Raw genomic sequence first — 25,374 nt, 5'->3', positions numbered from 1 at the left:
ATTTGTCTTGTCTTTGACATACCTTCCTGGCTTTTGACCTTGGACCTCTTGACCACTCTGCCTCACGGCTAGTCCGTGAGTAGTGACTAGCTTCACACCCTAACACAGCTCCATTGTCCAAAAACATTACAAATCTCAGAAACATGTTGAGTCGTTGACACAAGCAATTTTTTTTTTTTTGTACAAATATCCAAATTTTTTTTCACCAAGTAAATAAAAAATGAACCATGTTTGTTATCTGCGTAATGGTAGTGACCTGGACAATCATATTGCCAGATCATTTTTACTGTATAATGAAAATATAAATAAAAAAATCCAAAAACAATTGCGGAAATGCTCTTTTTTTGCAACTTCATCAAAAATAGGATTTCTTTTTTTCACTTTCCTGTAGATCACATGATAAAATAAAGTCGTCTGGCAAAAAAAAAAGCAAGCCCTCACAAATCTATGGCGAAGGAAAAATAAAAAAATGTTATAGCTTATGGAAAAAAAGGGAGGAAAAAACAAAAGTGCAAAAATGGAAAATCGCCGTGTCGGAAAAGGGTTAAGGGAGTAATTTGCTGGGACATTTTTTTTGCAGATTTTATTTCCATTTTCTGTGTTTAGTTTTCCTTTAAAATGTTCACCTTTTTGTGGAGGGGATAAAGATTTCCTGCCGTTGGCTAAAAATGTCTTTTTTGTTTTCAGCCGACAGATCTGTGGTTACATGTTGGTTTTGCCTTTCACCTCTATTTCACGCTGGCATTATAATTACACGTTCAATGTTTCTTCCTCACCACAAGATCTCTATATATAAGTAAAAGTTTCTGTGTTATTTGTACACAATTTCTGAGCCAAAGGTCAACGCACGACCAAATAAGAGATCCTCACCTTCATACACCCAATCTGGTATTCCATTTAGGATTTTATTTTCTTCACCATTAGACGTAATTCTAACACTTGGCTCCTCTGGAGAATTTCTGACGTAAATGTTGTTTTCCCAGACATACACCTGTAGGGAAAATAAATGAGTATATAAAACAAGCAAGCACAATACCGTATACCATATTTTTTAAAAAAACGGAGAGAGACAAAATTGAGTGAGTTATATCCGCACCTATCAGGCATTTATTTATGGGACATACTGGAAATGCTTCATAAGTGCTTAACTGCATTTAAAAAACTTGAATCTCTGTATTAATCGTAGACTACAACACTCATCTTCTTCAATGCTGCATTTATACAACACATTACTGTCGAGAGTCTGGAGGCCAATGGCTTTCTCTCCTTTTCTCTATTGCTGAGCTGTGACATCCTCTCACGATCCAAATTCACTCTTAAATTGTTGCGCTGAATTCCCTGCCTCGGCTTTTATACAGGCTCTGATAGTCCTTCATGATTGACTGTGCAATACCATGTGATGTGATAGCTACAAGGCATTATAAGAAAACCCAAGGCGGTCAGACCTGAGGTCTCTGGTTAATACAATCTTCTACAATGTTCGAAGTGGCAGGAGGGCACTTTTTTTGGTGATTCGCTTGACTCAAATCACAAATTGTTCGAGATCGCCGCGACCTGCAAATTTTATTTAATCTTTTCACAAATCCGATTTGCATCAAATTGATTGGCTCAACTTTAACGGTTGTCAAAAATAGACTTACTAAAAAAAAACAAAAAAACATTAGGTGCCAGTACTTTGATTGGTAATATCTAGTGATGAGCGAGCATGCTCGTTACTCGAGATTTACGAGAATGCTCAGGTGTTTTCCGAGTATTTTCAGCATGCTTGGGTGTTATGTTATAGTCACTCCGTTCTCACGATTTGCGACTGTTTGACAGCTTTAATACATGTGAGGAATGCTTGTTTCTTAGGCATTCCTCACCAGTATTAAAGCTGTCAAACAGTTGCAAACCATGAGCATGGAGTGACTGAAACATAACACTCGAGCATGCTGAAGATACTCGGCGAGCACCTGAGTATACTCGCCAAAAGGGTTGACAGAATATACTCGTTCATCACTAGTAATATCTCCACAATGGAGAGATGAAATAAAAAAATCCACTGCAACAACTATTGCATGAAAAATTTGGTCAAAGGTCCCCTTTAAGAGGCCCATGACTTTTAGTTTTCGGAGGCCAATGTCACTTTCTGTCCCCTACTTATAATGAAAGTTGAGTAAAATTTTTTTTTAAATAGGGGCAGGTTTAGAGCTTCTAATAATGTTTAGTAATAGATCTATAAAGATGGTGCATAACTTAGGTCCTCAGCCGCACCATACGACAATTTCTTCGGTCCTTGTGCACAGTGCACAAAATGTGGACTCTAAGTTAATCAGTGGTAAAATTCATATGAGTGGCCTTCAACCCTGTTTATGCATGGGATGCAAGACGCACCCCAGTAACATTGATTCTGGGGTTCACTCTATAGCTACATGCTAGTATTACCTAACCCTTGTTTGCAAATTTCCAGCCAACACATTGTCCACACATTTGAATGGAAAGATGGCTGCATTGATCATCAGTCATATCTTTACTGAAGTATATGTAGAATGCAGTGGGGTGTAATTGGGGGTAATTGGGGGTCCACTATCAAACTGATCAGTGAGGATCCCAAAAGCTTAATTATGGCAGTTTGGATGATACATATTCATATTGTAGCAGGTGGCCTGTCTATATGCAGTGCATTAAGTGTACTGTGACAAGCACTGCTCAGGGGCCCACCAGAAGATTCACCGATTACCCAGTGGGCCAGTCCAAGTCTGCAGGAAAAACTGCGAGGATAATGTCGGGATAGGTATGAAATGTTTTCATTTTTTATTCTGAAAAGACATTGTATGGCAGTACACAGAATCTAACAGATCTTTGTTTTAGAGCCGTCTGACCTCCATACGTTGTCTTGCTCATGAGACACATGTACATGAGGCTTTAGACAAACATTTAAACGGAATCTCTCAGCAGGTTTTTGTCACCTAATCTGAGAGCAGCATAATGTAGAGGCAGAGACCCTGATTCCAACAATGTCATGTATTGCCCTGCTTGCTCTAGTTTTGGTAAAATGTTTTATCAGCAGGAGATTATCATTAGAGTACTAGTAACCCTGCTACCAGGATGTCCCCCATATTAATGAGCTCTATATAACCCCTCGCCCACAGCACTGATTGGCAGCTTTCTGCCACAGTGTAAACAGAAAGCAGCCAATCAGTGATGTGGGTGGACTTATACAGAACTCAGCATTCAGAGAAGTGGAAGATCTGCAGCACACAAAATGAAGATATTATCAAAACTACAGCAAGCAGTCCAGTAAGTGTTACATCGCCAGAATCAGGGTCTCTGTCCTTAAGCTTGTTAGATGGTAAAAACCTGGACACAGATTCCCTTTAAGCATTCCCATCCCAAATCATTTATTAGCCTTGATGCTCATTGGCTTAGACGTGGTTTTGTGTGTAGTAGGTTTAAAGGACTTACCAGTTTACGACCAGCAGGGGACCACGAAATATACTGAATCCTTTGAGGTAGCTCGTTTGCAGTTACATACTGTCTAAGTGAAAAATAAATAAAAACATGTAGAGGGCGATACAGTATCAGAGTGATAGAAACCACGAAAATATGGAAAATACCAACATCATAAACCAGATCCACAGAGGTAATGGATCAGATGAGTTGCCCTCCAGGCAATGAGCACAATTAGTACTTTATGGCCCCTTGTTTGTGTCTTTATGACAACTCATTACGGAGGCCCCAATGTATTACAATTGTAAATTTTATTGTAAATGACTGTAAAAATTGTAAGATATAGAAAGACTTCTCATCATTAACCTATGTACATATAATAAAGGGATACAATCTGTTACCTGGCAGGACTGGAGAAGTTTTTTTGTTTTTTTGTAATTTACGGTAATTATTTAGCTATATGGGTTGAATCAACAAATGATCTTCTGATGGACCCAGATGTTGACATAATTGCAAGATCCAGACACCACTGAGATCGTGGCTGGGGTATTCCAAACTTATGCTATATATCTAATAGTTGTAAGTCTCCTAAAAGAAGATTTTTGACTCCAGACCTACCCGGTGAGGTGTCCGCTGACTGAGGCATCCAGGTAGGAAATGAATGAAGAGGTGGCTGCGTATATGCATGGCTTCATCCAACTACTACTACAGCAGGGATGTCAAACTCAAACACCCAGAGGGCCAAATGAAAAACGTGATCAAAATCGCGGGCCAACCAGTATACAGAAAAATGGGCCCAACATAGTCCGGCATACAGTATAATGGCCTCACACAGTCCTACACACAGTATAATGGGCCCCACATAGTCCTCCATACAGAATAATGAGACCACATAGTCCTCCATATAGAATAATGGCCCCACATAGTCCTCCATACAGAATAATGACACCACATAGTCCTCCATACAGAATAATGGGACCCAAATAGGGGTGGCGGTTCTGGTGTCGTGCACCAAATATAGCCACCCTGTGGGCTAGATTTGGCCCATGGGCCAGTGTTTGACATGTATGTTCTTTAGGAATCACAGACACATCTGAGCTTGGCTAACTCCCATTGAAGTGAATGGAGGGAGTTCCACACATGCATGGCCATCTCTCCATTCCTTTTTCTAAAGTTGTGTGATGGGGATCAGGAACTCACATTCTGGGACCTGCATCTTTCAGTCACATCCTGTGGATATCCCATACATGTCTAAGACCAGGATATCCCTTTAAAGTGGATCTGTCACAGATTTCACAACACAAACTGCATGCATTATTAAATAGATATCTTAGACCTGATAAGGCTGCTGCATTTACTTTGAAATCCATGTTAGAGTGGCTGCCTTATCCGTTATGAAAGTTTAATTCAATCTCTACCCACCGAGCCTGATTGACAGCTCCTCAGTGTCCCTCCTCCCTGCTGCTGAATCTCACACTGCTCAGGATAAGCTGCAGTGGTCACTCGGGCGGGCTGGAGATTGAATATACTCATGAGCTCTCTCATAAAATATTAATTTTAATATCAGTACTATACAGCCATTGTGATATGGATTTTCAAAGTAAATACACCAGTCTCATCAGGTCTAAGATCTATCTAATAATGTATGCAGTTTGTATTGTGAAATCTAATGGCATATTCACTTTAAGTACAAAAACATTCCACTCAAGGATAAAATAAGAAGAATAATGATGACAGCACACATGATTAGGCTAACCAACACATTGGCTCAAGACCACCAACCCACCCACCCCCACCCGACTATTTACTGTCTCCTTTCCCATTACCCTGTAGATTATAGTCACATGAAGGCATGTTCCTCTCCCCCTTTTTACCAGTCTGTCACTGTTAGTTTGTTTATTGTAATTTATATATGTATTTTGTATGTAAACCCTTTTCACATGTACAGCACCAGGAATCAATGGTGCATTAAACATAATTAATAATAATAATAATAATAAAAAAGATAAATTATTTTTTATACCTATGCCTTAAGGAAAAGGCTCTGCACCTTGAGTCTGAAATAATGTCAAGAGGGTAAATAAAATGATCTAGGTAATGTATTAAAATTATCTTCCAACATCATACTTTTGATTGTTGGATTCCGGTGGAGCCATTGATGAAGTCCTGGAAGAACTATACTGCTGAGCTCTGTATAACCCCGCCCACACCCCTGATTGGCAGCTTCCTGTATGCACTGTCAGCAAGCTGCCAATCAGTGGTGGGGGCGGGGTTGCACAGATTAGCTGGACTACCGTGCATGTGACACCTAGTCCAGCTGTGATCATCTCTTGCTGATAAAATACTGATTGTATTGAAACTACACCAAGCAGCAAGTGACACATCCCTGGAATCAGGATCTCTTGCTCTATTTTATGCTGCTTATGGATTAAATAGTAAAAATCTGCTGGCAGATTCCCTTTAACATTGACGTTAGCATTTCTGGCACTGAGGCAAGTGGGTAGCTGCAGCAAGGGTAGATTTTGATAAATGATGACAAAACCCCTTTAAGCCTGTATGACCCTGGAATATTGGAGTTACTTACTTTGTTTCAACATCCATGATTCGATAAGACGCTGTGTATGAATGCCTCCAAACCTGGAAAACATAAAAATGTATCCAATGATGTCCATATCTAACCAAGGCATCGTATGCCTAGCGATTTCTCCAAGTGATGTCTTCCATATTTTTATGAGCATAATATGACTGATATTTAAGGTCCGTAGTATGGATTTAACATATGGACCAGAGCATGATGGAACCGCATCACTTATACCATTCAGGATCCATGTGTCATGGCCATAATATGAATCCTAAAATTTTACCCTATTAAATTCCGCAGTGAGAAAAAAAGAAAAATCCCAAATTGTATAGTGCCATCAGAAACTGAAATGCTTAAATCTATAGTAGTTTGTACATATATTTGTAGATTATTTCTTTACATTTTTATATTACGATTTATATAAAAAAAAAAAAAACTATCCTAAAATCTTACAATTTTTCCTGCGGCCACTAAGCCTAATATTAAGCTGACATTTCCTGCTCTTTGGGATCACTGTTCAGTAAACATCACATTATGCCCACACGTATAAAATATGAATCCTACATAATGTGATGGTCACAGCTCACTTCCTCCTCCTCCCTCCACAATGATCTCTGCATAGATCACAAAGCATGACTAGAAGACTCCACCATAGAAATAAATGAGCCACAGCCTATCTATTACTGTCTATGGTCCTTGTGGCCGCTGTGAAACATATCTTTAAATGCTGTTGACAGAAGCTAAAACAAGATTGCTGAAATCATGCACAGAAAATAGAAAAAAATATATATATTAAAAAAGAAAATATGCAATATTATATGGGATTTAATTAATAAAAAAATAATATAGAAAAAAAAAATTGTTTAATCCCATCCATAAAAATACAACAGGAATAGGAGCCTGTGTTACCTTCTCATAGTTGTACTGCAGCAGCGCATATCTCCTGTCTTCTGACAGTTCGTAGAAAGATTCATTGTTTTTATCCTTTGGATACATAAAAAATAATATGAAGCCACATATATGATAAGTCTCATTTACATAGCGCAGGTTACAGCTGTGACTTACTATTGTGGTGTTCGACAGGAGTATTGTTGTCTCTTTGGTGTCCACGTTGTATACAATCACATTATATTCTCGTGTCCGATGGAGATATTCAAAATCTGAATGGAAACAGAAGTTATAACACTTTGTGTGAAAGGATGAAATTACTTTTTACATTTTAATCCGACCCTACTTGACACAGTAGAGATCAGGTAGGCATCGTTTTATGACTGGATGTCGTGAGGTCAGGAGAAAGAAGAACAAGGGATCTTGTCTACAGGTGACCAGAAAAGTTACTGATGAGGGATTATTGTCTTTAGTTATCCTTTCTGAAATTCTTGATGGTTTAAGTGGCCTCTTGAATTGAAGGAGTGCAAATAACGGAGCACTCTCATGTTAAATTGCGAGCTGCAAACCAAAGTCAAGTGTAAAGTCCCCCATACTCTTTAGATAGTTGTTGGCGTTCAGCCAGCAGATATCTCTCCCGATTCCGGCATACACAAGAGCGCTTGATGTGCCAAATACTCATTTCTTCTCAATGGGAGAGCCGCTACCAGATATCTCTCATGACGGCTTATCTCTTAGAGAAAAAAAGGATTGGCAGTCTGAAATTGGACATACAAGATCCTTATTTCCCCCAACATGATCTGTCGAGGAAGAGTCAGCAGCTCCCATGAACATTAGACTGTGAGGTTTTTTTTTTAACAGCCTTCGACTCGATTTCGAGCCATGACGTCTTGATGGATGAACAATCTGTAAGAAGATTGATCTTGTGCAAGTCTAGATAGGTCCACCAGGGTCTTCTCCGTCGATACCTTGAGCCATCGGGTTGCTGGTCTTCCTCTTCACCTTATTCCTTCTATTCTTCCAACCATGATGTCTTCTCCAGTGATTGCTCTCTTCGCATGTGTCCAAAGTAGGCAAGTCATAGATTGGTGATCCTAACTTGGTGATCCTTGTCTGACTTGATTTGTTCCAAAATTGATTTGCTTGCTCTTCTTGCCATCCACGGTATTGATAACATCTTTCTCCAGCATCACATTTCGAAGGTGTTGATTCTTCTTCTGTCTTGTTTCTTTATCATCCGGGTTTCGTATCCATATGTTACCACAGAAAAGACCAGACTACGTATGAGCCGTGTCTTCGTCGCCAGCAAAATGTTCCTCTTGATTACCATTGTCCAGTGACTTCATTGTTGATTTGCTCATATTTATTCTAGACTCTCAGGTAACCCGTTGATAGTGTCAGTTTCAGATGACGTTTTTCTAATGTGTATGGGAGCCTTTATTCTAAAAAAAAGTTGCATCCAAGTCTACAGACAGAGGATTTGGACTGTGTGTATTGGAACTTTCCTATGCTAAAGTTAAGTGTTCATAGGATGCAAGCTACGGGCACAAACTCAGAGTGGTCTAGAGGTCAGGGGTAATTTTAGAAATGGGTAGAGTTGGCCTGTTAATCAAAGGCACCACTGGATTTGTTATAAAAGAGCCTGGCACAACCATGTAAAATTGATGTGCAGGCTGTGGCAGGGAGTAGCCTCCCTTGGACTTATAGTGGCACAGAAAGTTTGGGTAAGAGCCATCAGAAATTTTGGACACAATCAACCATCAATGACAGCAACTGTTATGCTTTGCATTGCTCAAAAAGGAACTTATCTGCAGCTAACTAGCTCTACTACTAGGTAGGGTAGTACAAGATAACTTCAAACAGACCTTCGGAGCCGCAGATGGATCTTCCATTGCTATGAAAATCAACTTTGAATGTCTATGTATTCTAGCCTAGTTGATATAAAGATTGAAAATGAATTTTCTCAGTGACGTAATATCCAGAAAAGTTTGTTTGAACGTGTCTTTTACTACCTTATCCAGCAATGTGACCCCAAAACTTCTGACAGGTTTGTTATCAAGTGACTGCAATCTTTAAAGAGTAGCCGTCGTTTAAATTGTTATTTCATAAATCAATAGTACACATGAAAATAAGAAAATAAGAAACTCTGATATATATTTTGTTAGATAAAGCTGCTTCTTTCTTCTCCTAGAATGATTTCAGTGAAGACAGACTTTCACTTTATTGAGATAGGAGATGACAGTTGGTGCTTGTAAAATTCTATAGAGGGGGAGGAGCTTGAGGCCGACTCAGTAATGGTAAAATCTGTATTCACTGAAGAAGGATTTTAACCTGTAAATTGATCATTTTCAGAATGAAAGGTAATTCCAGGAGGAAAAGAAGTGAATTTCTCTAACAAGATATATTACAAAGTTCCATATTTTCACATGATTTCTGGAAAAAAAACACAAAAAAAAACAACAGTTACTGTTTAAGCTTGTTGCATCTTTATGAGCCAAAATAAAAATTATTTGTTTGTATCAATGTCTTTTGCAATATCATGGAAAAGTAAAATATTTACCTGAAATCCACTGCAATCCATAGGATCTATATCTTAATCGATCACCAAAGTAGTCATCCAATGTGTATGTCGGTCGAGAGTCTGGCTTTTCCTCTTCTGGAGACAGAGAACAGAAAAATCTGTTGAATTTTATTTTCCAGAACATTTATTAAGCGATTAAAGACATTCTTAATTAAGTAGAGACATAAATTAATATAACTATATGTGAATATGTTTTATCTGCGTCGAATCATAAATGATAAAACATAATTACAATTAAATGTGGATAGATAAGATCATTTATTACTTTATTTCTTTTCTACAGAAATCAGTGATGTATGGACCTGAATTTCCATGATGGAAATGATCATCATGATTTTAATGAAAATATTCTTAACCCTCCATCACATACAATAGGCCTGACAGGCACATCTCTTTTACTTTCATTTCTCCTTCCTCACCAGATTGTGAGGAAATCCCCTCCCTCCAGGTAGTCTCCTGTCTCTAGCAGCTCTGAGAAACCTCATACCACAGTTGGATTGCAGAGCTTCTGGAGGACAGATATAACTGCGCTAATCTCTCAGGCTCATTGTATGTGAACACGTCACACTCAATAAGGTTGGTATTTTATGTTTTTATTCATCACAATTGTTTATTTAGCTTGTTTTATGAATGTATAGCACAAAGTGTGAGGATATTTCATAGAAATAAGGCAGATTAAAAAAGAAAGTGTGCTGCTCAGGCATATACAGTAGTTCCCTAACACATATTCCTTCTCTTGCTTCAGATTATCTGCTGAAATGGAGAGCAAAACGTACAATTTATCAAAAAACCTTGATGTTGAGGAAGTAACAAACATGCTGTTAGATGATGCAGACCCCACACTGAATGAGGATTTAGGAGAGGAAAGTGAGATTGATTCTCATGATGAGGTGGAAGTATGTGAAGTGGATTCTGAAACAGAGCAAGATGGTGACAGTGATGAGGATGAAGATGTAGAATCTTATTATATGGGAAAAGATAAAAAAAAAAACAATGGAACAAGAAGCCACTCCAGAAAAAACGTAGGAAACCTCAAAACATTATTACTCACCTTCCTGCAGTTATAGGAACTGCAAGTAATGCAAAAACTGCAGTTGAATGCTGGAATAGTTTATTCACAGATGACATTCTGGACTCTATTGTCACATATACCAGCCAATATATAGACATTATAAAGGACAAGTTCATCTGCAACAGAACCATCAAGGCCACAGATGAAATAGAACTGCGTGCTTTTTTTGGATTATTATACCTTGCAGGAGCTTATAGGGCAAATAGACAAAGTTTGGAGGAACTTCGGTTTGACGACAGAACTATCCGAACCGAACGTAAAACACATGACCGACTTGCTCCAATTCGTGATATATTCCAAAAATTTGTTGAAAACTGTAAAAAAAGCTATTGCCCTGGGGAGAATCTCACTATTGACAAAATCCTCCCTGGTTTTCGTGGTAAATGTGCCTTTCGTCAATATATTCCATCAAAGCCTAACAAATATGGAATAAAAATGTATGCCCTTGTTGATGCCAGTAAGACCTACACTTACAACCTGGGAGTTTATGCAGGAAAACAACCAGAAGGTCCTTACTGTGTAAGCAACAAACCCAGTGATGTTGTAAAAAGACTGGCTGAGCCCTTATTTGGATCGGGTCGCAATATAACAGCTGACAATTGGTTTTCAAATTGTGATCTGATTGATTATCTGAAAATGCAGAAGCTTTCATGTGTTGGAACTGTAAGAAAAAATAAAAAAGAATTGCCTACACAGTTTGTAAGTGTGAAAGGGAGACAACAGTACAGCAGTATGTTTGCATTCCATAATGGAAAGGTTTTGGTTTCCTATGTACCACAAGCAAAAAAAATTGTACTTCTTCTATCAACACTTCATGATGATGATGCCATCGATCCTGGGACTGAGGCACAAAAAAAAACGGAGATAATTACATTTTATAATGCAACCAAAGGGGGTGTTGATACAGCTGATCAGATGTGCTCAACTTTCAATGTCAGCAGAAACACCAAACGCTGGCCAATGGTCATATTTTTTGCTATATTGAATTTGGATGGTATAAATTCACAAGTCATTTACCTTGAAAACAAGCTTGAACCACTCCGTAGACGATTCTATCTGAAAAAATTGGCCCATGAACTAGTGCTTGGAGAGCTACGCAGGAGAAGTATGAAAACAATCGGTATCCCCTCTCGCCTTCAAGTTCAGCTCAAAAGATTCCGCCCAGAAGATGATAGTGAAAATTCACCACCTGCACCACCTCCCAAAAGAAGGAGATGCACCACCTGCACCACGGAAAGCGGAATCAGAAGGCTTTCTAATTATGAATGTCACAAATGTCATAATGCAATCTGCCTGACACATGCAAAAATGATGTGTAATTCTTGCTCTTTGCTCTGCAAGTGTAATTTTTCTGGGGAAACTTCAGGATCTAATTCTGATTGAATATGTGTTTAATAGTACTTAAGGTACCTTAAAATTAAGTTTGTTTCCATAAATTTTCTTTGTAGAGTTTTTTGACAGAGTCGAACTGGGGACTATTTGGCGGGAGTTTTGAAATGTTTGTATTTCAGAGTTATTAGTTTTATGTTAAGTAAATGGTTTTTTTTTGCACCTGATTATGTGTAGTCTCTTTTATTACATCCCTATGAAGGTCACTGATCACTTTTAGAGCACTGAAATTGCAAACATTAGATATTATAGGTATTTTTCTAGCCTGCGCCTGACAGTCACATTGTATGTGAACTCGTTAGAACCGATATTGTATGTGACGGAGGGTTAATATTTCTTTCTGCAGACACTAGATGGCATTATGCTGACAAAACACCAACAGATCATCGATGGAGCAACTGCAAAGAGAGAGAACGCATCTCAGTATGACCAGACGTTTCTTAGGGTAAGATCTCAATCGGACATCAATAATATTTCTTGTAAGTGAAACCAACAGTGTCTTGGATCAGATTTTTGGCCATCAGAGATTCATCAATTTTTCTCAAATGAAAAAAAAAAGTCTGATGGAGATTTCTCAAGCGTCTCTTATCAAACATTCAGTGAAGAAAGCACGGCACATGGGTGCAACTACAGTCATTGTAAAAATCAAGACCTCACACGGCTCCATCGAAAAATAAAAATACTATGGTTCTCGGAAAATGTTCATATAAGCAAAAAATTTTTTTTACAAACTTCTGAAGTTTTTTTTTTCATTTAATTTTGAAAAAATCTATTACACTTAGTATTGCCATATTTATACTGACCTAAAAAATCATGTTTCTAGGCCATTTTTACCATACAATAAACACCATAAAAACAAAACATTGGTAGAATTACATTTTTTTTTTACCATTTTATTCTACTTGGAATTTTTGTTTCTGTTTTTCAGTACATTGTATGGTAATATGGTGTAATTTTAAAACTACAACTTGACCTTCAAAAAAAAACAAAAACAAGTCCTGAAATGGGAAAATAAAAAAAGTTATGGATCTTGGAAGATGTAGTAGGAAAAATGCAAACTTTAAAACAGAAAAAAATTGAATAAGCGGTTAAGATATGATGCCCGTCTAATAGATATAACAAGAAATGATATTAAATATATAGAAAGTTAGAGATCTTACTTTATATACCACACCAAAAAAATCCCGACAAAGTCCTCTGAGAAATGTAAGAAGATCGAGGCTATCGTATTTTCATAGCATTTTACATTACTCGAAGAGTAAAAAAAAAGTCATAACCATCAACAAAATAGGAAACTAAGACTTTAAAAGCAATTAATTTAAAGTAGAGTATTCTGTTTATCCGTGGCATCTTCAGGGGTACACAACTTGTGTTGTATAAGCTGTCAGTGCCTTTGGATACCATCCAACTTTTTGAAAAAGTTAGAAAGTTGGAAAGTTGTTAATAATACCATATGCTTCTTAGCTGTTCTGCAACTCACATGCCCGTTAAAAACAGATGAATGTCCCTCTGTTCTACAAGTCCATATATTTTCCTAAGATGCTATGAGATCATGTAAGTGTGACACATGACGCCTGCAAGGAGGAGAATCTACAGGCTAACATGATTAAATAAAACTAAATTAAAACTTTCCTAATTATTAATGGGTTGTAATATATATATTTTTGGTATTTTTTTTAATTCTGTGTTTCTGAAAAAAAAATTCATTTTTCTAATCTAAACTATTCCCTTTAAAACAGCAGTTAGAAAGGACTATAACTAATAAAACCAAAAAGGTATAATAACAATAATAATAAAACATAAACAGTAAAAAAGTACTAATGAATCGAGGCATATGTAGATGGGGTTCCAAAACAAAAATCCATACCCAATGTTGTTTCACTTTAATTTTTGTGGAACAATAGGAAAAGAGAAAAATAATTTGGCACAAGTTAAACCACTTGGAGAAAGGGGATGAACCCAGTCTGAACTTATACTCGACACAATGTATCAAATAGCAAGAATATAATCTGTCTTGATGGTAAGAATTAGGCCACGTTCACACGTTCAGTATTTGGTCAGTATTTTACATCAGTATTTGTAAGCCTAAATCAGGAGTGGAACAATCAGAGGAAAAGTATAATAGAAACACGTCACCACTTCTGCATTTTTCACCGACTCCTGGATTTGGCTTACAAATACTGATGTAAAATACTGACCAAATACTGAACTTGTGAACGTGGCCATAATTAAACTAGTCATATGAGACAAGCATAAACCTCTATGATACAAAAGTCACAACTTCAACAAGTGTTTTTAAAACTGATGACATTATGTGTTATCTACACTAGTATAAAGGCCCCGTCACACTAAGAGATATCGCTAGCGAGATCGCTGCTGTGTCACGGTTTTGGTGACTCACCAGCGACCTCACCAGCGATGTCGCTATGTGTGACACTTTGCAACGATCAGGCCCCTGCTGTGAGGTCGCTGATCGTTGCAAAGTGTCCTGGACCATTTTTTGGTCGTTGGCCTCCCGCTGGCCAGCACACATCGCTGTGTGTGACCAGCGGGACCAACGATCTGGCTGGTAACAATGGTAAATATTGGGTTACTAGGGGCACGCGTGCACTTAGTAACCCGCTGTTTACCATAGATACCACTCTGCTACGGTGAGCGGAGGCTCCAGCGCACCGAAGCAGAGTGGTATCCATGGTAAACAGCGGGTTACTAGGGGCACACGCGCACTTAGTAACCCGATGTTTACCATAGTTACCAGCCTGCTCCTGCTTGCAGCAGGCTGGTAACGGGAGCAGGACATCGTGGAACGATTCTTTCCACGATATCGTTGCTCCCCTGATCGCTGGTGAGCCTGCCTGTTTGACAGCTCACCAGCGATGTATTAGCGATGCAGCAACGATCCCTGACAGGTCGTATCGTTGTCGGGATCGCTGCTGCATCGCTTAGTGTGACGGGGCCTTAAGATTGTAAAAGCTTGTTGGTTTTCCAATGGTTGTAAAATCTTGTTGGTTTCCTAAATGACAATGGGGGTAATTTATCTTCTCTGTTGCACCAGTTTTCTTTTGTCACATTTTGCTCTATTTCTTATTGTTTTTATACAATTAGTATTTCATTTGCACCTGTTTTGTTTTTTTCTTTTAGGCCTTTTCTATCAGTTTATATTTTTTTTCAGGTAGAAAGGGTTGTGACTTTCCTGAAACAAGAGTGACTGACATTTATTATTTTAAACTTTAAAAAAAAAAAGTCCTCAAAAGTTTCAACAATGGCACTGCAGCCCTTAGGTGGTGAAGAAACAAGAACAACGAGATCAACAAGAACAACAATAACTACAAAATCAATTAGAACAACAAAAATTACCAGATCAACAACAACAAGAACAACACAAGATTATCAACAGCAACAACATGAACAACAACCATAATAAACATTGTGGATTATTTTAGTAAATTTGGCACAATTTTGCGCCATCAAGGGAAAAAAGCACACCAGAAAAGTAACTTAAAAATTACTTTCATGATAAATTCCCTCCAGTGAGTGATTAAATTCAAACAAAACCACCTTATGCTCAGTTTAAGATGTTACATGTAGCAAAAGTAATATGACCAGATTCCCATGGGTTTCTTTAATCTTAGTGTATTAGTCGTCTGAATTCCTAAAACATTCCAAGTTGTGGATTTCCGGCAATAAAAACTAGGTCCATCATAATGAAACAAGAGATTTATGCTTTCACACGTTCTGTCATTTATAGTGCAGTACCCCAAATACTTTGTAATATTTTAACAAGGTCTACCCCTATTTTATAAACGGGTGTAGTCTTATTGATATTAGTGTCCCTCCAAATTTCCTTATCCGTATGCTAACTAGATATAATGGCATCCATGAACCATGGTGTTTACTAAAAAAAAACCTAAATCCTAAGACAATATAGAAACCTAAAAGTCTTACAATTTCCCATCTGTCACATAACATCAATAAAAGTTGGGTAAAATGCCAAATGTGAAATATTAAAGGTCCAACGTACTAAAAATTTATAGGATTAAAAAAATGAAAGATAAGCAAACAATCTTACGCCTTATTAATTGCCACGCCCTGGGGCCCAAACCTGTCTCTTATTACAATGACTCATTATTTCTAAATTCAGATATTAAGAAAATATTCAAACATCTGTTAGAAAGCATAAAAATGTTCAAGGTCAGTATGTAAGATTATGCTAATATTTTCTTTTTAAAACTAAATGTGGATGAATTTGTAATCATGGCATAGAAGGTGGCATTAGCTGGCACTGCTCGTAATGTGGAGGAAAGTAATCAGTTGTTATTTTCTTAAAATAAAAGTGAATAATTATTTTTAACAATGTGAAAGTTGAGGCAAGTTCCACATGACTATTAAAGAAAAAAAATACATCTTTGCCTCAGAAAGTATATAACTCGTCAATCAATAAAAGTTTGCTGCCATTCTCAGTATTTGGGAACATTGGTTAGAGGCTTCCTTGATACTAATGTTCGGGAAAATAAACACTACGGAAAAACCTTTTGCAATGAAGTAAAGACTGAGACGGTAGAAGTCTTTATACATCAGCATACCAAGACGTTTTGGACAACTGTAGCTTCCAACCGTGTGGGAATAGTTTCGGGAATGCACTTTATTGTTCCCCATGACTGTGACCCAATGGATAACACGAGGTCCATAAAGACATGGTTGGGGGAGTTTGATGTGAAAGAACATGACCAGACACACAGAGCTCGGACCTCAACCCATCCAACATCTTTGGGATGAACTAGAACGTAGATTGTGAGCTCGTCCTCTCCTCCAACTCAAAGTCTGACCTCACAGATGCTCTTCTGGATGAAGGGGCAAAAATTCCCACAGACACAACCCTAAATCTTATAGGAAGCCTTCCCAGAAGAGTCGTAGATGCAAAGGGGGGACTAACTTCATTTTAATGCCTATGGATGTAGAATTGAATGTCATAAAAGCTCCTGTAGGTGAAATGTGGAGGGGGCACAATACTTTTGTCCATTTTGTGTATGTATGAAAAAGAAGGAAAAACCACCTCAACCCCAAACAAGATTTTGCCAATTACACCAATGCCCCATCTGTCACTCTGAACTTGTATTTGTTACTGATCTATTCACTTTAGAATGAAAGGGTGTTTGCTATCTCAGTGGTTTATGATGAAGACAGCAATAATGGTGGCTAGCACCACCCACTGGGTGGAGGCTATGGGAACGTCCAAGCATGGTTGAGCTATACTGTTTGTATAACTCCCACAGAAGTGAATGGCAATAACCAAAACAGCATATTCCAGTGAGATACATTGTTTTTGTAGCTTGGAAGTTAAAGAAACAGCATAAATAATTGATTTCTATGGGAGTTATGGAATCAGCATAGAAGAACCAGTCTTGTCTTTTCGAAGCACCACCTCTGGTGGCTGGTACTTGGATGCTAATATTCGCATCTCAGCTCTGAACAGCTTTAAAGGGATGCCTGTTTGAAAACCCATTTTAAAATACCTTAACTTACAGGATGTTGATTGAATACACAGGCACCCCCTGTTCAGGACCCTCATTGAGTAGCCAGACCAGACAGAATGACTCTTCTTATGGAGGTTATCAGTGGTTACAAACCTGTGGAAGGTGAATATTAAGGGGCAAGCGCAACAGGCTTCCACTGGGAGATAGAGAATAAGAAGAGTTTGGGAAGAGACAAGGAGCTGAAATAATCATTTTCATTAAAAAAAGCACAACACAGCGCTCAATGAATGAAGCTTGCTTCATGGGCGCCACTTATGGTTGCTCCATGATATAACGACTTTCCAGCAGTCTGATGAGGGAACAGAGCATGTCCTCCCAACAATATTATACCGGCCAACTGTCCTTAATTTCCCAGGATTGTCCTGAATTTTGAGGCATGATCCCAGCTATTTTGAGACATGTCAGATCAAAGGAGTGGGGTTTATGCAAACCCCACCAAAAAGTGGGCATTCCCAGGAGAGACTTAAATGTCACTATTTCCCAAACAGAATGTTGGTAAGTATGCAATCCTCTGTTAGCAGATCACCATTAAAGAGAGTTTGTCACCAAGTTTTTGCTATGTAATCCAAAAGCAGCACGATGTAGGGGCTGTGTCACGGGTGTATCAGGTTTGACAGATAGTCGTTCTGGATCCGGCTGTAGAAGGTCTCTGCGCTTGGCTTTGCAGACACCTTCTTGATCCTTTAATCTCTGGAGTGTAGTGATATCTTTCTTTCTCTAGGACCCAGCAGTGATCTCCACCTTCTGCTTCTAATTGACACATCCTTCCTTGATATATAAAAACTCTCAGTGTCTACAGAGAGTCACCGGAGATAGAACTAATTTCCTCTGCTCAGGCCTGGAGTAGTAGCAGTCGGCTAGTTTCTTCTTGGAGTTTCTTGGTGGATTATTGTCATGATCTCTCTGGTGTCTTCTCACGCTAAGTGTATCCCCTTTTCAGTTTTCCTTGTTTGTCTTAGGTGCAGTGGGGGCTGACTAGTGCTCACCCCTTCCCCTCCCTACCTAGGGCCTAGCTCTAGGGACAGTTATAGATTAGGTTTCCTGCTCGGTGATATGTGGGAACCTATTCAGGGACGGTAGGGGAGTCAAGGTGTTGTAAGATCTGCCTAGGGGTCTCCACTCTCCCTTTCCTTAGTTTTTGGGCTCCACCCCCCTTTTCCCATTGACAAACACTTGGTCCTTCCCTCACCTAGCGTGACAGGCTGAGATCATGATTCCAGTGATGTATCACTTGCTAGTATGCATGCTGTCATTTTGATACAATCATTGTTTTCTTTGCTGTAGATGTAGCATTGCTCAGAATGGTGAGCCCTGTATAACCCCGCCCACACACCTGATTGGCAGCTTTTTGTGTTCACTGTACAGTAACATAAAACCGAAAATCAGTGGTGAGGGCTGGGTTACACAGAGCAGTTGACCAGGAGGCACAAGACACCTAGTCCTGTAGCGATAATCTCCTGCTAATAAAACACTGATTTTATTGAAATAACAACACCCAGCCTAGTAACTGACACATCAGTGGAATCAGGCTTTCAGCCTCTACATCATGTTGCTCTCTGATTAGCAAAAACCTGCTGACAGATTCCCTTTAATAGAGATTTAATAGCCAGCAGACATCTCTGTTATCTGTGATCTGCATAGAGGGGAATCCTGCAAGGACATCGTTCATGTTATTCCAGTTTTCTCCAGACAAAAAGTTAAAAGTAAAATATAAAAAATAGTAAAAGTAAAACTATCAAGCAAGCAAAGTATCTTATACCTTTCTCAAACCGACACCCTGAAACCGCTTTCTGTGGAATGGACTCCTTTTACATTGATACATATAACAATTTATCCATATCACAGAATCCATGTTATAGTAAATCCAGATGGATTGTTGCCTGTCGACAGCTTTTGACTTCCTAACCCCGTCCCAATCTTCTGTTATTTCTACAATAATCATTGTTGGTACCTGTATTCTTTGCTCCCATTTAAACCCTATTCAGATCTACATTGGAGCCTCTAGTGCAGAAGTTGAGAAACACTGATCTAAAAGGTTCCCTGGTTACCTCGACAGCCCATTGATCTCAATGAAAAATGTGTAATGCTTCATCTCTCCTGTGGAGGCACTGCAGAGAAAACAAATACTTCCTGCTAAACTCCTTCACAGATCCCAGCTGATTGCTGGATCCGGAACACCTTATAATCATTTTTCCATCAGGGAACCTTTCTACCACACTGACATTGTTCTAAATAAACAATCCTATTAAGTCTTGACCTGACATTTGGACTAATACCGTTTTTAAGATGGTCATGTTCTCGTTCTTGTTTATTCACACATTCTAAGATTATGTACTTCTTATTAAATTTAATATCCAAGTGATAACATCTAGTATTTAACATGAAGGAAAGTTTGCTTTGGAATTGTTTTCTTTTCCTAACCAACTTCGCCTGCCATCCCTTACCCATCGCTGTGCCTACAAGAGTAAATTACCGCTGCGCTGCTCACTATTTACAACCTGGGCTCACCATAAAAGATATGTCTCAATTAAACCCACTGTACTATGCAAAACGATTAGGATGCAAGAAGGATACAATAAAAGATAAGGGGCGCAGTAAAACATTTGACTCTGACCTTCTGATGTTCTGTTATCAAAGCATCACTTTATTACATGAGAGGTTTCTTGCGTCCAGTCATCTGCTGGGGATGATCTGATCGCTTGCAAAAAGCATTGCCAGATAGGAGAACTCATGGAGATGTTTCATGCTTTTCATTTCACATCTTATGTTTTAAATTCATACTGACTGTAAAAAGGATGAATATAAAATATATACAGATAGAGTTTGGATGAAAGGCTCAGCATTAGAAATGAGAAAAGAGATTTGAAGCAAATTGAATTTGCTACAATTTTTTTGCAATCTGGTTCACTAGAATCCAGCAAAACGATGGACGGCTGACATTTTGGGGTATTCTTTTTACGGGTTTAAAAAAAAAGTTATATTTACCTTGCTCCTCACCTGTGCCACCACTGCAGCTCCATGATCGGTCGTCCTCTAGTTTCCTCCCTCTGGCTCCGATCTTGCTCTCTTCAATCTTCATTATTTTGCGTCTTTGGCTCTGACTTGTTCTCGTGTGACATAATCACATTGGGTAATACACGTCATTATATCACATGAGGCTTGGTCAACACCAGAGATGCCAAAAGGTGAAGAGAAGAAGACTGAGCTGCAGGGAGGGAGTGAGTGGAGGACCAAGCACGGAGCAAAACGTAAGGGGAAAAATGCGTAATATTTTTGCATTTATTTTTTCATCTGTTTCCAGCAATCAGGGCACATCTGATTAGCATCATATAATCTGGCGCAATAAATTTCCTGGCCAAATTCCAGCGAATCTATCAAATTTGAATTTTGACAAATTTGCTCATGTCTACTCGCAACGTTTCCCACTGGTTCAGCATGGATGGCGTATAGGCAAAACAAACACAGGCTGTGGTTCAGAGTGTAGGAACACGCCGTGCGAACAAAGGGAATGGTAACTGGTATTTCCTATAACATAGCAATTGTGGAGCATCTTTCCTTAGAACTATGAAGAAAGATGACTGTCTTGTGCCACTCACTGGAGGTAGTCAACCTGTTAGTTGACTCTTCTCCAAAAGGAAAAAATATTCATCTGCAGACAACTTAGTGCAAGACAGGATATCATTCTGAGACCTTTGTTTTATAGGTTGGCTATATCCAATAGGTGGCACTAGAGATCCAGCTTTCTTCTACTTGGAAGAGACTAATTTGCATATACTTTTTACCAAGGAGCATTGCCTGGCCTACAAGTCTCCTTACATTAGGTAGAAACGTTATCCCCCACTCATCCTTAGAACTCTGTGCTCTTTTCTGTTCGTACTACCCTTAAAAGGAATAACAATGGCTTATAATAATAAATATAATAACAAATATGCTTTAAAATTCCCAAACGCAGAACTGGACCATCCCAGAGGATGAAAATGTCTTCAAAATATCACCCATTCTATTAAATATATTCTTCAAATTGTTTGTTCTTTCATACCTATGTTTATTTCCAGAAGGCCAATTACAATGTAGCAAAGCTTGGTGCAAGCTTTTACCCCATTGCAGTACCACACTGTGGTATGAAAATATAGGTATTTTGTGGGTTGATAGAAGTTGAATTCCATCTAGTATAAACTTTCAGTGTTTCATGGGAAATAGTAAGTCTTTAGGTATACTCTTCTGAAAAAGTAGGACAGCCAGAGATGTCAACTGTCCAGAAATTCTAGGACAGTTTGGAATCAATGGGCACTTTTTTTTGCCTTGTCCTTAAAAAGAATTTAAGGTTGAAGCTGAAGAAAATTATACAGATTATTTTAACTTTTATTATCATTATATTACAGTTTATAGGGAATTCAGTTTATGTCTTAATATCAGAATTATGGGCTGTAGACATTTATCACTTATAATCATAACCTAAATCAGATCTCCTACTTTGCACTGAGGAGGGGCAACACCCCGAAACACGTGTCTGCAAATGGAGTTTCTGGTTTGGCTTTATATCCTAAATCATGTGGAAGGCTCCTTAAAGGGTCGATATTGACCTTTAGGATTTCTACTTCCCATAGATGGCGCCAGAGATCAAGTCCTCTTCCTTCTAAAGAGGCTATTTGCATACTTAAATTCCCAGAGGAGCATTGCATTGCCTATAAGTCTCCTTACACCAGAGTAACACTCTCTACAAGGAGAAACGTTCCCCCTTATACTTAGAATCAATCATTTATTATGGTTTTTAAATGTGTCTTTAAAAATGTTGTCTGTCCGTGATAAAAAGTCAGGTTGGCAATCATAAGAACAGCTTTCAGAGTAGGACAAATTTGAGTGTAAGGCCAGAAATATGATGAGTTTTTTCCTAATGATCCCCTGACCTGTTTATTGTTTGTGCTTGGTATTATGTCAGCTTCATTTAAATGAATAGGATTGAGCTGCAATACTACACATAACCTGTGGTCAGGTGTGGCACTGTATGAGGATGAAAGCCACCAAGTTTTTCAATCCTGTACAATCTTTTTAACCTCTTTATAGGTCAATTGAGATCTGGATAGTTAAGTGGTTTTACTGAGGGTAGGGCTCCCTTTGACAACTCATCAATGCCACCACAACCTGGTGCCAATGGATGCCTAACATATTTGATATTGACATGAGTCAGGGATAAAAAAAAATATTCCATGTAAAAAAAAACCACAAATTGCTGTATTGGATAATTATAACATAACGACCCACATATAAAAAAAACCTACATAAATTGCAAATATTTTGCTTTAAAGAAGCCCTCCTCCTCCTCCCATCAAAATTTTTATCTTAATATATTGCAGTCATCATATTATGCAGCACTGTGTACTTACAATTGCTCATTTTGTCTTTCTACCCAGATAATTCTTCTCTTTTCCATTAGGTCATTGACATCACACGATTAAAAACTGACTAGCTGAATCCTTCTAAGCTCTATCAGAAACAGGAGGTCAATTTTCCCTGCATGAGTAATAAGTCACTGCAAAAGTCCTTGACAGAGGGGAGGAGGGAGCTGCTGGGTCAGGAGCTGAAGAGGGGGATGATAAATGCCGGGACAAGAGACTTCCTGTTTCTACATAGAGCAGAGAAAAGAGAAAAATTATCTGTGTAGAAAGACAAAATGAGCAATTGTAAGCACACAGTGCTGTATAATATGATGACTGCAAACTATTAAGAGGATAAAAACTTTAATGGGAGGAGGAGCGCTGCTTTAATGAACTTGGTGTCTGAACCTTTTTAGTCACCAAATATTTTGCAGTGTCTGTTCCTTTTGCCTTCCCCTAACCTTTGTTCATTCACCTTATATGAGCTGGAACTAACCATCTCTAATACTCCACAAAGAACTGTTTGTGTCTAAAATCATTGACGTGGAAAAGTTTCAGAGATCAATTACATGAAACTATCCTATTTATTATATACTTTCTAACCAGACACATCTTTGATTCAGGGAATGCTATTGATTACAGATTAAGACTAGTGGACTCTCAAACCTGGAATGAACTGGGATTTAAATAAATAAAATATATTGTAATATATCTCTTGCCACTATATCAATGGTCTCTAATCTTTCTTTCCTTGAGAGCCACATTCATCTGTGAGAGAGGGTCACAACCACATCCAAAGCCCCCCACAGTAGTGACACTGAGATCCTCATTATCATTATAATGATAGTTAAAGCTTCCCAAAGAAATCACACCCAGGTAGTATATGTACATCCATGGGTCCCCATCTTACCCCCATTCAGTATCCTCGCATCAAGCATCCACACCATACTATCAGATCCAACTCCAATCACCTCCTCTATCTTGCAGTATCTTCCTATCTCAGGCTAAGCACTAACTTAATTTCAATGATGGGTCATTAATGGCGCAACGATGGAAAACTGGCGCCCCAGTGAGAGCCGCTTGTAGTTTCTGAATTACTTTTGCTGGTGGTAAAATGCCTGTTTTCAGCTGAAAATCCCACCCACCCATTCATTCATTGGCTAACTGAAGTGGGCGAGGTTTTGACCATGTAGGAGAGCAGTGATTTCATCTTGATTACGTGTTCACCTGGCGGTAGAGTGGGCAGGACACGTATTTAATAGGGATCTGTTTGGGATCCAGAAGCGTCGGCTATTTTTGGTAAGCGGAGTCAAGTGATCCTGATCACCGAAAAGAGATGAATTGACCATCACTACTTAATTTAATTCTCCACACCCAAGGAGAGTACATGTGTATCCAGATCAGCTCTTCTGTGCAAGGCTACTCACTAAAGTCACCATCTTAACACTTCCTCTTCATAGCTGTTAGACCTGGTGCTTATTGCACTAAGCTGACATTTACTGTAGCCATAAGCCACAAATCGTGGACCTGCCACTGGTAGGGGACCCCTGCCATAAAATAATTTGTTTGGCTCCTCCAGCTGCTAGCTACCTCTTAAGACTACTATATGTTCTATGTTGGAACTCCACCAATAACTTTTAAAGTTTCCTTGATCCCTGTAAGTAGGACATAGAGAAAAGGGATATTAGGGTTAACTCCAATTACTGACTACTGATAGTCAAGGTCTGAATACAAAGATAATTCATTAAGGTCCTTAGGCCAGAAATCTGGCATAAACACCTTAATAAGTCGTAATATTTCTCAGAAGTTGAGAAAAAATATTGCAACTTTTGGTATTTACATTCCAGTCCTGGCCAGCTACATCTATATGTGTGTAGCATTGGTGGGCAGGATGTGTTCATGCCCGTCGGTCATATTCATCATAGGTTATGCTACTAAACTCGAGCAGTGTACGGCAGTACTACACACTGGGTAACAGACGCATTAAGTTGGAGTAATTGGAAAAATCCTTATTCTAACATCAATGTAATAAGTCCATAGCTTGTTGCATACATGCAAATTTTAGTGATGATATTGATTGTGATGCAAAGCTAGATTTTGCCATTTTGCTAAACGCTGAATTTGAAAATGTTCTGTTACTTACTTCTTATTACACATGAGTGATTTATGAAGGAGTTGGAGCCAGCGATGGAGTTGGAGAGTGGAAAAAAGTCAGTTTCAAAGACTCTCACACACATTAGATAAAAGTAATTTGAACCAGCTGATTTTAGCAGGATCAGAAGACTATCTAGTGTCTATGGGGGTCTACTAACTTTCCTCGAACAAATTATGGCAGAAGAGATAAGGATCTGGTGGTTGGAATTCAGTAACGCAATCATTTTGAAACAAGAGTGGATAAGCCGCTGCCAGATGATTCTGGCAGCAGCTTACTCCACTCAGGAAAGCTTAGCTCTGCCTATGGATGAGATGCGAAAGATAGATGTTGGCTAAACGATCATCCCGCTGTCAGTTACCTAATGTGTGGC

General features: G+C 38.6%; 1 protein-coding gene across 1 annotated transcript in view; it reads right to left on the bottom strand.

Annotated features, from left to right (window-relative positions):
* The window catches only part of DPP4 (dipeptidyl peptidase 4), a 108,916-nt gene that overhangs the window by 50,921 nt on the left and 32,621 nt on the right, over window positions 1-25,374 (bottom strand). The window contains exons 4-9 of the mRNA XM_073647055.1: window positions 9,459-9,554; window positions 7,076-7,170; window positions 6,920-6,994; window positions 6,014-6,066; window positions 3,445-3,517; window positions 871-991 (exon numbers count right to left, since the gene is read on the bottom strand). Of these exons, the coding sequence (XP_073503156.1) occupies window positions 871-991; window positions 3,445-3,517; window positions 6,014-6,066; window positions 6,920-6,994; window positions 7,076-7,170; window positions 9,459-9,554 (513 nt within the window). The remainder of the gene's footprint in view (window positions 1-870; window positions 992-3,444; window positions 3,518-6,013; window positions 6,067-6,919; window positions 6,995-7,075; window positions 7,171-9,458; window positions 9,555-25,374) is intronic.

Source organism: Phyllobates terribilis, unplaced genomic scaffold, assembly GCF_046119375.1.
Source record: "Phyllobates terribilis strain yellow unplaced genomic scaffold, ASM4611937v1 Scaffold_9__5_contigs__length_417890890, whole genome shotgun sequence".
Lineage (NCBI taxonomy): Eukaryota > Metazoa > Chordata > Amphibia > Anura > Dendrobatidae > Phyllobates > Phyllobates terribilis.
Note: the sequence above shows the minus strand (reverse complement) of the source record. Positions and strands in the feature narration are given on the sequence as shown.